General features: G+C 42.5%; 1 protein-coding gene across 2 annotated transcripts; it reads left to right on the forward strand.

Annotated features, from left to right (window-relative positions):
- The first annotated feature begins 289 nt into the window (after positions 1 to 289).
- Positions 290 to 16,141, forward strand: RBM17 (RNA binding motif protein 17). Of its 2 annotated transcripts, none has more exons than XM_086610566.1 (12): positions 290 to 328; positions 2,920 to 3,060; positions 4,608 to 4,724; positions 5,652 to 5,818; positions 7,721 to 7,818; positions 8,798 to 8,854; positions 10,552 to 10,693; positions 13,157 to 13,308; positions 14,031 to 14,104; positions 14,462 to 14,560; positions 14,888 to 14,960; positions 15,105 to 16,141. In XM_086610566.1, the coding sequence occupies exons 2-12, from the start codon at positions 2,938 to 2,940 to the stop codon at positions 15,206 to 15,208; spliced, it is 1,206 nt and encodes a 401-aa protein (XP_086466692.1). In that variant the 5' UTR covers positions 290 to 328; positions 2,920 to 2,937; the 3' UTR covers positions 15,209 to 16,141. The 2 variants fall into 2 exon arrangements, with proteins under 2 accessions (XP_086466692.1, XP_086466693.1); XM_086610567.1 differs by having other exon boundaries at positions 7,724 to 7,818.
- The last annotated feature ends 333 nt before the right edge of the window (positions 16,142 to 16,474 follow it).

The raw sequence follows: 16,474 nt of genomic DNA on the forward strand, positions 1-16,474 counted from the left end.
GGCCCCGCTGCAACACGCCGGTCAGAGGGGGCTCAGCTGCGGGTCTGACACCTTAATCAGGGCCGCAAGTGCAGGGGGCAGTCAGGGACGCGAACGATCCCTCCATTCCCGCCTTCTCGGGATCGGAGCCCCCTCGTCCCGCCCGTGGGGCCGCCCCTCAGCGCCGCAGCGGCGGCAGGACCGGCGGCCGCAGCGCGCCGCTAGGGGGCGGTACGGCGGCGGCGCCGCGGGGCGGGCGGGCCGCAGTGCGCAGGCGCGGCCGCCGCCGGGGGCGGCCCTTCCCGGCTGCCTCAGCGGCCGGCTCATGGCGGCGGCGGCGCCGTGACGGGTGAGCGGCGGGCCCCGGCTGGCCGCGCCTTCCCGGGGAGGCCGCCTCGGGCGCCGCGGGGGTACGGGGAGGCGGGGCGGAGCGGGAGGCGGGCGACTGTCTCCCCTCAGAGGGATCCGGGCCCGCGTGGGGAGTGCGGGAGGCTCAGGGCCCCTCAGCCCCCGCCGCGCGGCCCGGCTGCGCCCCAGGCCTCGGCCCCTCCGTGGCCGCAGGCACGGAAACAACAGCCCGCTCTTTCTGTCGGCGTGCTTACAGCCCGCCCGCTGCGCTCCCTCGCTTCTCCCCCGCTGTGGTGCCCTCCCTTCCCCGCCAGGCGCGCGGAGTCCCCTTCCCGCGGTGGCAGCACCCCCCCTGCGCCCCTACGCGCAGCATAACGTCCGCCGAGTGCATCCTGTCTGCCCTAGGACAGCTGCGCTGCCGCCGCATTAACTCTACTCCCTTGTGGCGGGTGGGAGTTGGTGTAGTGCCTCGTCCTCGTCCTGTCCCCGTGTGCATTACAGCGTTCCCCTGTATGTCTCATTCCTTCTACCCGTGTGCGTTATAATCCCCAGTGAATGCCATTTCCTCCGTTTTCTTGCCCTTAACTCTGTTCTGCTGAGCTTTGGTTGTTCGTGTTCCACTGCAGGATTAAATTGTTGGGGTTTTTAAAAATTTTTTCCAGCGCAGGGCCACAAAGATGATGAAGGGAGTGGAGCATCTCCCTTATGAGGAAAGGCTGAGGGAGCTGGGTCTCTTTAGCTTGGAGAAAAGGAGACTGAGGGGGGACCTCATTAATGTTTATAAATATGTAAAGAGTGGCTGTCATAAGGACGAAGCCAGGCTCTTCTCAGTGGCACCCAATGATGGGACAAGGGGAAATGGATATAAGCTGGAACATAGGAAGATCCGCTTAAACATGAGGAAGAACTTCTTCCCAGTAAGGGGAACAGAACACTGGAACAGGCTGCCCAGAGAGGCTGTGGAGTCTCCTTCTCTGCAGATGTTCCAAACCCGCCTGGACACGTTCTTGTGTGATCTGATCTAGGTGGTCCTGCTCCGGCAGGGGGATTGGACTAGCTGATCCTTTGAGGTCCCTTCCAATCCCTGACATTCTGTGTAATTCTGCTGTCTGCTGAATCCGAGGCTTTTTCCACAGGTTTAAATGAATATAAGTTATATCCATAGCAGCAGTCATATCCTATGTGTTAGGCAGGTTCCCTTAAATATAAGTCTTTGTCAAATCTGTGGGATCAAGATCGCGCTGATGAGTCTATAAGCTTTCTCTGCAGACTGTTAATCAGTCAGGTTTGATCCCACAGTCAATTAAGAAGTTAACATTTTGGGGTGAAGGTGCTGTAATCCAGGCCTGTCAGAGACTAAATAAAGAGTTTACAGGTTGTTCTGCAGGTGACAGACCTCTCATTACATGTGGATTTTCTCTTCCAGTCCTGTCAGATGCAATATCAGACAAAGTGATACTTTGAAAGTCATGTTATTGATGTTGTTACCTAGCTAATTTTATCTATATATCTGTGTATGCATGTATGAATTCAGTGTATTTGAGAGGCTTTTAAATGTCGTGGAAATAGTCAATAATACCCTGACAAGTATATTTAGTAGAAGAAAGATATTGCTTTACAATGATGCAGAAAATAGTCTAATTTAAGAAGATGGTTGAAGTGTTGGTGTGTCTGTGCAGACAGTTTTTAAGATCAGCAGAGACAGTAATTCCTCTGTGTTTGATTCGCAAGTCTGGGGGCTTGTGTGATACATAACACTGAATTTCTTTGTGAACCTGAAAATACCAGCATAGTCCACACCATAACTTCTTCAAAGACTGAAATGATTACTATATAATGCTCCAAATGTAATTTTGGGAAGTTTCCAACACCTGTTAACACTTGAACAGTATTCATTACCTTCCAAAGTTACTTCTATACAGCCTTGCTGTAGTTCTGTGTATCTCCTGCTAGCCAGAAAAAACGTCATTACTTTGAATTTTCTCTGACTTCGGAAAAAAAGATGATAAAAACATGGTATAGAAACACCTAGAATCATAGAATGGTTTGGGTTGGAAGGGACCTCAAAGATCACCTAGTTCCAACCCCCTGCCATGGGCAGGGACACCCTCCACTACACCAGGTTGCTCAAAGCCTCATCCAGCCTGGCCTGGAACACTTCCAGGGATGGAGCAGCCACAACTTCTCTGGGCAACCTGTTCCACTGCCTCACCACCCTCACAGTGAAAAATTTCTTCCTTATATCTAATCTAAATCTGTCCTCTTTCAGTTTAAATCCATTGCCCTTGTCCTATCACTACACGCCCTTGTAAAAAGTCCCTCTCCAGCTTTCCTGTAGCCCTCTTTAAGTACTGGAAGGCTGCAACCAGATCACCCCGGAGCCTTCTCTTCTCCAGGCTGAACAGCCCCAACTTTCTCAGCCTGTCTCCATAGCAGAGGTGCTCCAGCCCTCGGATCATCTTCGTGCCCTCCTCTGGACCTGCTCCAGCAGCTCCATATCCTTGTGCTGGGGACTCGAGATGCAAACTAGTCGCAGATAAACCCTGGACATAGGTTTGTTCTGTAATCTGGATTTTACCTTTTGTCTTTTAGTTTTAAACTGAAGAGAAAATGTCACTTTACGATGACTTGGGAGTTGAGACCAGTGATTCCAAAACAGAAGGCTGGTCCAAAAACTTCAAATTGCTGCAGTCTCAACTGCAAGTGAAGAAGGCAGCTCTCACACAAGCAAAGGTATCGTCACTTTGTATTTTTGCTTTCTGTTATTCGAACTTCTTTTGTGTTCGGAGCACTGAGGTAAGTTTGTGCCCTTAAAATACCGTTTTGGGGTAATTTTGCTGCAATTTGTCTATGAGTTTGTAGTGAGGAGCCTAGCAAAACTGAGGGGGGAAAAGGCAAGGTGCGTGTTTCTTGAAGTCTGTTAGAGGGAGTCGTGCAAAATTTGAACTGAATTAGGAACTGATGTGCACACGACAAGCCTCAAATCTTTTAACTAGTAAAGCCAAAAACTGATCTTCAAATCTAGCTTTTTTAAAGAGATTAAGCATTTTGTTGTGGTGGTGTTGTTTTTTTTTAAGTAAATAAGGGTCACACTGTGATTGATACTGGCAGTAGCGACTGTTGGTCATTCTTGGCATTTTGCATTGGTTGTTGTTTACGTGTTTACATAATTTTATGCTTGCTGTTTAAAAGGCTTTTGGTGCTAAAGTGCACATTGTCGTGCACTAGGAATTTTTGCAGAAACCATTTCCATTGTACATGAAATGGAGGAAGAGTGCAAGCTGATTACTTTAAGCTTAAACTGTGGCAGAGCCGTGTTGTCTTTCTACGTCTACAGTGTTTCACCCTTTTTCTTTAAGCAGTGTTGATATTTTGGTTCAGGCAGGACACATATGGGCTCTTTGTGGTATGTAGATTCTAAAGAAAGTTTACTTAATTAAAAGAAGTAGTAGGACAGATACGGAATACTTTCGTAGGTACAGCATTTTTTCACTCCTGATTTGTGCTGCTAAAATTGAGGGCAGGATTTGGTTGGTAATTGGAACTGCCTGCGTGAATGAAATCTAAATGGCTGCTGTATTAGTGATATTTTTTGTCTATGTAACTGATGTGCAGCGTGTGCATAGACTAATTGAAGAATAGAACAGAATTAGAAAGTTCAGAGTTCAGAAGAGATGGAATACATTATATCATTTGATAAAATATGAAGAACAGTAGATCTTCGTAATGAGTCTGAGGCCCTTTTTAAAAAAAAAACACTCGGTTCAAACCCATCTGAAGAGGTGGTCTGAGCTTTCATTGTGTGTTTCTGGTCCTAGTCCAACTGGAGGACCATTCACCTACCACTGTGTGTTCCAGCGCATGCACAAGCAAAGTCTGATCTCTCCTGCTTAAAACCAGGAAGGTGTGTACTGGTTTCCACTGGTTTCGCTGAAGTGTTCTTTGAAATATTGCATCAGATCTGTATTTGTGTAGCAGCTCTTTAACCATAGCTGGCCAGCATCTGTCTCAGAAACGAGCGGACTTTGCCGCTGCTAAAATATGCCATAAACCAAGTTATCCACATCAAAGTTAATCAGAAATGTTGAGAATTACTGTGTGTTGATAAATTGAAGAGAAATGATACATTGAGCTTTGCACAGTGAAGAATTTGAGACAGTGGTTTTCATCCCTGGAAAAAAAAAAAATGGAGATACCAGTTGCAAGTAAAGCAAGCTGCTTTTTAGAAGACTCTTTGGGTATCTTATTTTTAGACATTTTGTGTTTTGGTGTTTTTTCAGAGTCAGAGAACAAAACAGACAACAGTCCTTGCTCCAGTTATTGACCTGAAACGAGGTAGCTCTTCCGATGAGAGACAGATCGTGGACACACCACCTCATGTAGCAGCTGGCTTAAAGGTAAGACCAAGACAGCTAAAAAGTCCAGCTGTTAACAGATGTTTTGTAATTGGAGTTCTTTGTCTTCGGCGTGTATATTTTCATTGTCTTTTCTAGTGGTCAAAGCAGTGACAGTTTTCTGAAATTGATTTCCTCTGCTTAGAGGTTCTTTAATTAATGAATGTTTCAGCTTTATAGAGACTTCCATGTTATACAACATGGTATTACCAAGATTAATGTGCAGATTAATTAATTTTTAAAGTAAAACAGTATTCCTAGTGTATTTCTCCTGGACAGCTCCACGGTGCTCTGCAAGACAGCAGTTAGGTCAGGTAAGCAATGAATGTAATTGTAATTGCAGCAGTGTTGGAACTGGACCTGTATAACAATCAACTTAAAAATAAAAGCCACCTAACCTTTTAAAATGGATTTCTGGTGGTAAGGAATCAAAAGAAACCTTCTCCCTGAAACTTTTTCAAAGGTGATGGTTCCGAAATGTTTCTTTCAGATGAGAGCAGAACAGTGTGTGTACCTCTGCCAGTATTATATCAGTAGCAGGTGATGGCAGAGACTGATGAGATTGTGTGGGAGGACCCCTTGCAGATGGTTGCAACAGCAAAATACCAGAATACCTCTAATAATGAATTCATGGGTTTTGAAAAAATCTTGTCCGTGCTGATGTGCTGCTGCTTTGTATTTGGCAGGAGGAGTGGGTGGGGTGATTCTCCATGGAGAAATTTGAGACAGTGGGAGACTGAGTGAAATGTTAGTTTTAATAAAGCAAAGATTTCTTTTATTCTCAGTGGGGTTAGGATATTACCTGCTGTTACAGGAGTCAGGAATTGAGTTTCGTGGTGTTGGGAGTGAGAAGGAAGTGTTAAACTCTTGATGTGCAACTGGATGCTGTTTTCAGATCTCAGCTGAAAAAATTCCTTTTTCTTTCGTAAGGATCCCGTCCCTAGTGGCTTTTCTGCGGGAGATGTGTTGATTCCTTTGGCGGATGAGTATGATCCCATGTTCCCAAACGACTATGAAAAAGTGGTAAAACGTCAGCGAGAGGAACGACAGAGGCAGCGTGAGCTGGAGAGGCAAAAGGAGATTGAAGAGAGAGAAAAGTAAGGCTCTTGTTCAAACTCATGACATGCTGACTGCTAGATAACAGAAAAATTGATTTATTTAGTTACAGCCCTCTAAATGATTTCAGGGAAGTCCTTAAAAGGTTTTGGGAGGAATACTGTATGCTTGTAGAAGCAAGTGCAGTGTTTTAATGAATATGTTTTAATGGTCTCTCTAAAATCACCTAACAGTGCAGAAATTACAGGATTTATCAGCTTTGCAGCCTCTTTGGCTGAAAGACGTGTCAAGTTTTCCTACATTTACTTTATTTCATCAGTAGCAGCAGGGTTTGGGTGCTTCATGCATTGTTACCAGACTCTGACCTCGAAGGTATTTTAGAGCATTTGTTGTCGGTGTAACATGACTGCAGAAATACTTTTCAACACTCAATTATAAACCCTGGTTTCTGCTTTTCAGTGCTCCAGACTGATACAGGGGTATGTTTCGGTTTTAAAAATGTAGCGAATGCAGCCTTTGGGAGGCATAGTTGTATTTTCTTTTTTAATGTTCTGCATTCGGTTTAAGTAAGTTAATTGTGTATATATTGCTCCTTTGTCTCTGAATGAAAGAAAATGCTGCTTAATTACCTTAATGCCCTTTCTCTGGAATAAGAAGTCTCTCTAAGCGTATTAAAGATTCTGTGTCCTGTTGAAATAGGTGGTAAAGCATCTGCCAGCCAGGCAGTAAGGTTATATCTGCTTATTTTAAGTGAAATTAATAAGCCAGTTTCCTCATGTTACGAATCATCCAAAGTCTATGGCATTACAAGAGGGCTTTTCTGTTGCCCTGTTTAGATTGTGGAAAGTAATATCGAGTCATTTGGACTTCTCTGTCTTCTCTCAGTTACATCTTCATTGTTTAGTGGAGAAGGAATGCCTGAGGCTCTGTCTCACTTCAACTAGAGCGCAGGATCTCAGCAATCCGAGCTGTCCTTCCCACAGCTCCAGCATCCACTGCTGTTTAGTCATGTTTCTACTTTTGTGCGGGCCAAGAGGGTAGTCTTTATATACAAAATTAGAGTAAGGAAGTGAAAAATACATAATACATCCTGATTTAAAACTGGGGAAGCGATCTCAGTCAAACCTGCATCACGTGTGCTGTGTGATACCCTGGGTGTGTACACAGGCCTACGTTTGTTCTAAATTCACAGTGTAGGGATTCCGAAGTTGGGTCTGGTTCCACTGTAGTGCTGATTGTAGCGTCTTGTAGCATAGTTTTGATGACTGTACTGGCAATGAGATCGGATTTATGCCCCAAGCTGTACTCTGGACTTTTTGGGAAAAACACTTTCCCTCTTTTTTAAAGTATGAAAATGAGTAATTTCATGATCACAGTAAATAACAGTTGGAGTGCAAACAGTTCTTGAAGCATTTCTCACCTAAATTTTAAAAGTTTTAATAGACTTGCTTGAATCGTATTTTGATTACCAAGGTAGCTTCTCAAGAATCTGCTGTTTAAGCGTGATGATTATTCATTTTATTTAATTGATTGAGTAAATGATATTCTACTGTGTCGCCTGTGATGGGGAATTTAAGAGGGATTCTGTTCAAAGCAGGGTGATTCATTAACATCTCTATTACCTTCTTATCCATACCTTCCAACACCTCTTCCATTGTAGTCACTCCATTGCTGTAGCCAGTTTGGACTAGATTTATTCAGATGCTTCCTCATTTCCATACATTCTCCTCGGAAGTGGAAAATGATCTTGATTTGGCTTCGCTTCCCTGAGGATGAAAGCAAAGAAACAAAAAGTAAAGGTGTTTACTTACACCTTCATGGAAAACATTGTAAAATGCCAATTAGAATGTAGCAGTGTAGTTCACACTGCGAAGATGGTATCACAAATTAAAGCAAAGAGTTAACTTCGGTGGTTTCTTATCCTAACTTACTCTGTCTCCTAGAAGGCGTAAAGACAGACATGAAGCCAGTGGTTTTTCAAGAAGACCAGATCCAGATTCTGACGAAGATGAAGACTATGAAAGGGAGAGACGGAAAAGAAGTAAGGGGGGAGCTGTTGATGTTTTTGATGGGGAAAGACAAGAAAAAAAAGGGGAAGGGGAATTCACAATCTTATTCCTGTTCCATGGATTCTGTATTTCTCCGTTCTCAGCTGAGAAGTATACTGTTATTTCTAAGCCTTTAGAATAAATCTGGCATTTTATGACATCGTCACTGTTGTAGTGCAGAAAACTTCTTTCCATGGAGGCAGATGGCAGCTGAATTATTTATGGAAAGACCTCTTCTTTACATTAGTTTGTAGTTACCTGGTTTAAGTTTCTGCATGGTGTAGGTTCCAGGAAAGGGGTGAGGCATGAGATAAAATCAGGCTATGATCACTGCTGAGTTGTCACTGTTAAAGCTCACCATTCCTGCATTTGTTATTTGAATGCCCTTAGAACTAGTTAGAAGATGTGGATCTGGGTGATGACATACGTCTTTGCATAAATAAAATTCAACTTTAGTCTCTTTCAGCAATAAAGTTACAGTAAATAATTCAGGTTTGTTATTTTAAAAAAGAAAAGTTCTTACAGGGGACATTTAAAATATTTGCTCTGCCTTGGAAGTTTGGGACTACGTTAGAGTATTGCTTGTTAAAATATGGAAGGGGCTTTGTACTTTACAAAAGTGTAGTTAATCTTGAACAGAGTATCTTTTTTGGTTAGCTTGAGCAGTTTGGGAAGTGAAAGTTTGTTTCACTGTAGTCTTTGATGTTGAAATCCTGTGAAATATGTTTATGATGAACACAATATGGCGTACATCATTGCAGTTTGATGTTGTCTCCCTTGGTGTGCTTTTCATTCATTTCTAGTTTACCACTGTTGAAACTTCTCAGGCTGTCTCCTGCTGCTTTTCTGCTGACAGAGAAGTGTGTTAGGAATTGGCTGGTAAGGAGCCAGCAGCTGTGTTAAGATTCAGTGAACCTGTTCCAAGCAACAGAACCTAATCTAGGAATGTGGTGTTTTCCATTTTGCTCCTAGGTATGGGAGGAGCTGCCATTGCACCACCCACTTCTCTTGTCGAGAAGGACAAGGAACGTAAGTACACCAAAATCCTGTTCCCTAAATTTGCAGCAGAAGAACTTGCAGTAGTTGTTTGTGGATGGGGGGAAGCTGTGGGGAGCCTGTGACGTTACTGTGCTTCACATCTCTGTTCTAAAGGATTCTTTCTGTCCTGCTGGAGAAGTGGTTTGGCAAACTGGTCTCTCGTAACCGTGTTCAGTTACTCGTTTCTGATGTGAAAGAAGAAATGTTGCAGACAGGTTTCTCTGGGTACAGTAGAAACCTGCACAGCATGGAAAGGGAATTTTTCCACTACTCTTTGCTTTAGGAGGTACTTTATGATTATCTTTTCTGAAGGGGTCGTGCAGTACAGACAGACTTTTTTAAGTTTTTGAGGGACACAGTATCTGCTAAAGAGATGTGTACGCACTAGGGTTTCTTTTGGTGAAGACAGCGTTGCTTTAAGATAGCAATTACCCACTAGATGGCATAATCTTGCTAGAAAAACAAGTGTTTGGATTTTTTTTGCTTGTCTAATTGTCTTTCATTTTAAAATTAAAACAATGAACAGCATGTTGTGTATGTCATTAAAAAATAAAGAGAAAAAAGAATCCTAACACACACAAACTTTCCTTTGGGAGTTCTTATTTTATTTATGAGAAGATTCAAATGAAAAAAAAAAGCAGCATCTTGGTGGAGTAGGTAAATGATATAATGGTAAAAGCATTTGAAGCGTGTAAACATTAAAAGCAAAGAGATTTCTTTGATTAAATGATTAAGAGTGATTGAGCAGTGTCAAGGAGAAGTAAATATAGGCTGGAAGTGGTATAGATGTCCTGAGGGGAAGAGCTTTCAAAACATGACGTGGTCTCATAAGGAACCCTTTGTACAGCTTGTTACGTGATGCTCAAAACTCGGCTGGAAAAACCTGAGAAAATATTGCTGTAGCAGAACTCCCATAGTCCAGTCCATCTGCTGCTTAAACAAGGATTTTTTTTTTTTTAGTTTTTCCCCGCTTGTGACATCCCCAAACTTCATGTCTGACACTTTGCTTAGTAAGATACAAGTACTGGTTCACAAGAAAATAATGTAAAATGAAGTCAGTTTTAAAGTCATTAAGTACATTCAAAAGTGTATTCTGCATGTTTAGTGTTCTGCAGGCTGTTTTTATATTTTGCTGTTTGATTTGTCAGTGGAAGGAAGTTTTAATAATCTAATCAGTATGATTGAGATACAGATATGGAGACAGATACATCTCCATCCCCCAGGAGAAGCTGCAGCTCAGAAATTGTCAGTGAAATCTCTTAAGATTGTGTAAATACTTTGCTTCGAGTTGCATCCATTCCTTTTAATAGACTGATTTCTCTTTTGTGTGAACGTACAGTGTACTTTTCTTCACAGACCTCAAGCCCCAAGCTGTGTCCATTGATCCATTTTGATTGATCAATTTTGATTGATCCATTTCCATTGATCCAACTCAAGTCTTGTTTCTGAGAGAGAGATGAGGGGATGTTAAGGCAGCATGTGCAAAGGAAACATTCTTCTGATTTGGATTTATGTGGAAGACTTTTTTATTTGTAGTTTATTAGTATTAAAGCAGAAGAAAGTATAACTGGCAGATGAGCTGTCTGTAAATGAGTTAGATTGAAGGCATAGTACTCTAGTGTTCGTAATAAGTAGGTAGCTCCTCCAAAGTATTTTCTGGAAAAAGCAAATGTCTCTGTTTTCTTCAGCTGTAGCATCATTTCCGTATGAAGAGGAGTCAAGACCTCGGGCACCATCTTCCAAAGCAGCTATTCCTCCTCCAGTGTATGATGAGCCAGAAAGACCACGTTCCCCCACGGGACCTAGCAACTCTTTCCTCGCTAACATGGGGTAAATGATTGACTTGTGCACATTTTGTGGCAAAAGGCGTTAGAAAGGGCTGGAAACCAAAAGTTAAAATAGTTTGTCAGTAGAGAAGAACACGACCCACTGCATGTGTGTGGTTAGTGTGAGTGCATGTAGTCCTAACTGGCAAGACACAGAAAAATCAGTGGATTTACTCAATTGAGAGAAATATGTTTGAGGTGGTTGCATTCAGGGCTGTGCTTTTAAGCAACTTCTGAAGCCGCATTCCGAGTGTTTATGGCTTGTAGAAGCCAAGCTAATGTAGTATACAGGAAAACACAAATGGCATGTTAATTCCTCTAGGTTTATTTTCCAGCTCTGTCTTAAATTTGCTACATACCAGCGCAAATAATTTCAGCTCTGCTTTGTTTGTTCAAAAATTCCAAGTGTATTTGAATGAATGTAGCAGATGTGGCTGCAAATCTGTCCATTTACTTTTCTGCCTTGGATTAGCTTTGTGTGTAATGCTTGTGTTACTACTGTGGCAACGAAGTGAAGTCGAATTTATAGTTAAAAACAGCTTGAAAGGTGTAGTTGTTAGCTATGGTCCTCTGACCAGTCGCATTGGGTGTTGTGGAAACGCAGCCTCAAAACTGTATGCAGGATGAACACAGACATAGAAGTGTAGTTTATTACGCTATTACACTGCGTTTCCATTATGGAAACGTTTTTTATACATCTTTTTGATAAAAAACTTTTTTACATTATCCACAAAAAGGATAGCCAAACTTAGAACTGTTGGACCAGTTTATGTGTTGTTACCACGTCCAGTTAGCAATGCCCTGGGGCCTTCACTTCATGGAAGGAAGTGCTAAAAATATGACCTGACCTGCTGTACTTTGACTACACAATTGGCTACTGTTAATTCTGTGACGTAGTGTTTTAACTTGTCAGGGTCACGTAGCCAGACTTCTCGGCCTTTTTTGACGTGTCTTTATATGTTTTATGTAACATGCTTAGAAAACAGTCATGTAGTCACTGGTCTTGTGTTTTCTGTGTAATCTTATGTGCCTGTTGATAAAATGGAGGTGACAGTGGAGAATATTTGCTGTGGTTTAAACCTGATATACCATGGTACATTTTTTGTGTCTTGATCAATTTTGAGACCCCACCTGGAATAATGCATTCAGCTCTGGAGTCCCCAACACAAGAAGGACATGGAACTGCTGGAGCAGGTCCAGAGGAGGCCATGAAGGTGATCCGAGGACTGGAGCACCTCTGCTATGGAGACAGGCTGAGAGAGTTGGGGCTGTTCAGCCTGGAGAAGAGAAGGCTCCGGGGAGACCTTCCAGCAGCCTTCCAGTACCTAAAGGGGACCTACAGGAAAGCTGGAGAGGGACTTTTTACAAGGATGTGTAGTGATAAGACAAGGGGCAATGACTTTAAACTGAAAGAGGGGAGATTTAGATTAGATCTAAGGAAGAAATTTTTCTCTCTATGAGGGTGGTGAGGCACTGCAACAGGTTGCCCAGAGAAGTTGTGGCTGCCCCATCCCTGGCAGTGTTCAAGGCCAGGTAGGATGAGGCTTTGAGCAACCTGGTGTAGTGGAGGGTTTCCCTGCCCATGGCAGGGGGGTTGGAACTAGATGATCTTTGAGGTCCCTTCCAACCCAAACGATTCCATGATTCTATGTAGCTATAGTCTCCAAAGAAATGCCACACGTGTAGGTGTATTTTGATTCTGAATATTAACTCAGTGGGAATTTCAAAACCTGTCAGTGGAGGTGCTTTTTGTAAGGTACTTATAAAAAAAGGTACCTTTAAACAGCTTGGGGACTTTATTGCCTCAAATACCTTCTTGTAAAATTCAGAAAGATGAGACATGTTTATATTAATACTGAGGCTATTTAGATTTGTTACAAGAAAGGTTAGCAAAGCCACATACTCTGGAGCTTACGCCAGGTCTGAACTAGTGAATAGTGGAATGTGATCTAATGTGGGAAATAGATCGTTCTACATCTGCCATTTCTCTCCAGCTTTTGATACCAACCACTGACAAAGATAAGAATCTGCACTAAGTAGACCTTGGTCTAATCTGTTTTGTGATTTACTACCAGCAGCCTGATCTAGTGAAAGATGTCCCTGACCATGGCAGAAGAGTTGGGCTAGCTGATCTTTAAACACCTCTTCCAACTCAGACCATTCTGTAGAGTGTACGATGCTGACTTGCACTGCTAATGGAAGTTGGATTGTCTTTGTAAAAGTATGAACAATTTTATTTAGTCAACTTCTCTGACAGCTCTTCTATCTGTAATTCAGGGGTAACGTTTTTCATCTTCACAGGGTGCTGTGAAATTGCTAGGCTGTAGAGTCATGTAGATGCTCTTATGTTTTCAGTCTTTGTGTAACAACGTTTTAGGAGGTAGAATATTTGAGCACCCGGAAGAAATGCAATGCTAATGTTTTGTGGAAGAAACCTTTACTAACTGATGCTTTTTTCTCTTTGCAGTGGGACAGTAGCTCATAAAATCATGCAGAAGTATGGTTTCAGAGAGGGCCAGGGGCTGGGAAAGCATGAACAGGGGCTGAGCACAGCACTGTCAGTAGAGAAAACGAGCAAGAGGGGTGGCAAGATCATCGTCGGCGATTCTACAGAGAAAGGTAATTTTGTCCTACACTGATCAGTTTGTGAAAAATGGTCAGGGAAAAATAACAGTTCGGGCTCAGTGGAAGCTGCTGGATTTTTTATTTACCGTCTGCCATTGCAGAAAAAGCTAGTAAAGAGTTGGAAGAATGACTTGCATTCTTTCTTGTGGAAATTTCTTTTTAATCTTTCTTTAAAATGGTCCTCTATTATTTTTTTTTGGCTCATCCTCCCTTTCCTCCATCAGCTGTCCTCCTTTAATGTTTGGCAGGCTCTTCAAGGAGTGATCCTGCTCTGCTCCTGCTGGCTTTCCTCCCTATCATGTCCTTTAGACATTGCTCTTATTTTCCTGCTGTCGTCTGATCTAGAGACAACATCTAGGCTTACTAGAACAGCACCTCTGCCTGAGCACAAGTGTTGGAAGTCAGGAGACCTGATTTTTAGTTCTTAGGGAATCTGGTACAATTCTGAAGTTGTGAATGATTTCCCTCAAAGAAATAGTACGTTGCCAGCGTTCTAGCTTAATTCTCATTCTGTAGAAGTTATTTTTCTGCTTATTGTCCTTCCAAGTAGCTATGAGTTCTGAAGGACTGTTCCTCACCAATATGAAACTTACGTTTTTGTGGCTTTTATTCCATTGTTTGGTAAGAGAAAGATTCTGATAAAAGCCACTGTATAAGATTTAATTGAGTTTTAATCTTAAATTAATCCGTGATTCCCTGTTCTATCTCCCTGGCAGAAACGGGCAAGAAAGCGGATTCAAACCCATTGACTGAGATACTGAAGTGCCCGACTAAAGTGGTCTTACTAAGGGTAAGTTGAGAGTCAGGGAACATGTCGTGGTATTCACAGCGTACCTGACAGATTCCTTAAACCTCTGTTCCTATTACAATGACTCTGTACAGCTGGAACAGTTTCGGCCAGCAACTGCATGGTGCTTTGTGTTGTGGAGAAAATATGTGTCTTCCTGAGATACAGTCACAACTTGTGACTCAACACTATTTTAGGTTATCCAGTTACCTTGTCTCAGTGCTAGGGAACTGTCTGCTCCTGTCACTGGTGAACAGAAGCTTAAAGTAGTCATGGTCGCCGTTGCACACCATGATTTATCTACATAATCGTCTGTTCAGACTACATCCAGTGAGGTGGGTTTGTTGTTTTAACTTTCAGAACATGGTGGGAGCTGGGGAGGTGGATGAAGATCTGGAAGTTGAAACTAAGGAGGAATGTGAGAAATACGGCAAGGTTGGGAAGTGCGTCATCTTTGAGGTAAGAGAGAATCTGTCTCTCTCTGTGGCTGCTCTGAAAGTGAACTGGACACTTGTCTCCCTCAGGACTGGCTTGTTACTGCCTTGGAGAAGGGGCATGGATGAGAAGATCTCACAGGGTCCTTTGCTGTGTTGTGATTCTGTATTTTCCATAGCTGTGAGATGAAAACTTTTAATGTCAGAAACTAAGCAAAAATCCGGGTGTTGTGCTTTTGGAACCTTTTTAGTGTCTTCTTTTCACTACTTTTGTGAAGAACAGCAGTTTAAAACAGTATTTTTGCTACTTTTCTAATTACTTCTGGGTTTGAGGTGTTCTCTTTTGTTTCAGATTCCTGGTGCCCCTGATGATGAAGCTGTAAGAATATTTTTAGAGTTTGAACGGGTCGAATCTGCCATCAAAGGTAGGATGCTAAATTATGTTCTGTGAACCTCAGAGTTGCTTTTGTAGAGAGATTAAGCAGTCTCACTGATTAGACTGTTTGGCTAAATAAATGTTTATCTTACTGAATTGCTGCTTGCTGACCTGCTCTTGGTTTCAATTCCAGCTGTTGTGGATCTAAATGGAAGATACTTTGGAGGCCGAGTCGTGAAGGCTTGTTTCTACAACCTGGACAAGTTCAGAGTACTGGATCTGGCAGAGCAAGTTTGATTTTTGAAAATCTAGCTCGAGGTGTCACTGTTTTGGCAATCATGTTTTCAGCAGTAGGCTGGGAATACAGAAGAGAAAAGTAACTTTCCTAGCAAACTGGAAACAAGCCTCATTGAATGGATTTTTCACATTCGTTGTGACTTTACGTTTTTTGTAATATAAAGCCCTTTGAAAGTAAGATTCACGTCTGTGTGTTTGAATTGCACAATTCTGCTTATTGCTCTGGGGATCCTGTTTTTTTTGAGCTTTCAGATGACTGTTCTTTTGAAAACCCACTGCTGAGGAGATGCTTTGTCTGTATTCCTGCTTTCCTTGTTCTGGTGCTTCATCATGGAGTCCCTGTGCTGCATCCACAATAAGTGGGAAGCTTTGGAAAAGAACTATGTGCTATCGTGCTTCTCTTCCCTGATGGTATCTCTCAGAGTTACAGCCTTGCTCTCGTAAGTCCTCCGTCTGCCTGCCGGAGTGATTTGGAGTCATTGGACAGCTGGCAGCTAGTTTGTTCTCTCCTGACTCCAGGACAATACTTTCTATGCCAGAGCGGAGACTAAAGTAACAAGGAATGAGTCTGTTTTTCTTCTCAAATCCAAAGAACATACACATTTAACCCAGGGAAATGGAAGGAGGAAGGAATTTAAAAGGCTTAGCCATTGGAATCAGAACGAGTGGACTGTTAAGGAGCTCTGTGCTGTCAGGCAGTCTGCTAGAAATATCCAGGGTTAACTGATTACAGGTTGTTGTTGAAATACTATAGGTAGAACTGAGGGAAACTCATTCTTGTACCTAGCCAGCTACCAGATTCTCACTTCCTCTTAGCGTCACACGTAGGTAACTAACTTTTTGTTTAATTCATTCAAACCTGGCATCTGCGCTCTCTGTATATATTTCTATAGTTGAGGTCAAATTGGGCTTTTGGGGTTTTTTTTTTGAGAAGGAGTGCCTGTTGAAGTTTTGGAAGTAGGAGGTGAGGGAAGAAAATTCTCATGAAAATCTGAAGAGTTGACAAGTTAAACTACTAAACACTACAACATTTTTTTTTTATCTGTTGTAAAATAATACATAGTGCTCTACTCCTGATTTTGGTTGGTTTTTGTTTGTCGTGTCACAGTGGGTGACAAGGAGTTGGCAAGAGGTGGCCATGCAACGATGGCAGTTGTCTCTGTGCTCCACTGCGCCTAGAATTGTGCAGATACTAAAATGGAAGTGAGCTCTGAGGGCATTTTCGCTGTTTGAAAGCTGATGCTGGATGTCTTTTTCCTGTTATAC

The sequence above is a fragment of the Tauraco erythrolophus genome, chromosome 4 (genome assembly GCF_009769465.1).
Source record: "Tauraco erythrolophus isolate bTauEry1 chromosome 4, bTauEry1.pri, whole genome shotgun sequence".
Classification (NCBI taxonomy): Eukaryota; Metazoa; Chordata; class Aves; order Musophagiformes; family Musophagidae; genus Tauraco; species Tauraco erythrolophus.

What these genes read in the sequence shown, in the direction of transcription:
- RBM17 (XM_086610566.1), top strand. Translation starts at nt 2,938, where the DNA reads ATGTCACTTTACGATGACTTGGGAGTTGAGACCAGTGATTCCAAAACA. An exon ending in CTAAAGTGGTCTTACTAAGG is followed by an intron (nt 14,105 to 14,461) that starts GTAAGTTGAGAG and finishes TTTAACTTTCAG; the next exon opens with AACATGGTGGGAGCTGGGGA. An exon ending in GGAAGTGCGTCATCTTTGAG is followed by an intron (nt 14,561 to 14,887) that starts GTAAGAGAGAAT and finishes CTTTTGTTTCAG; the next exon opens with ATTCCTGGTGCCCCTGATGA.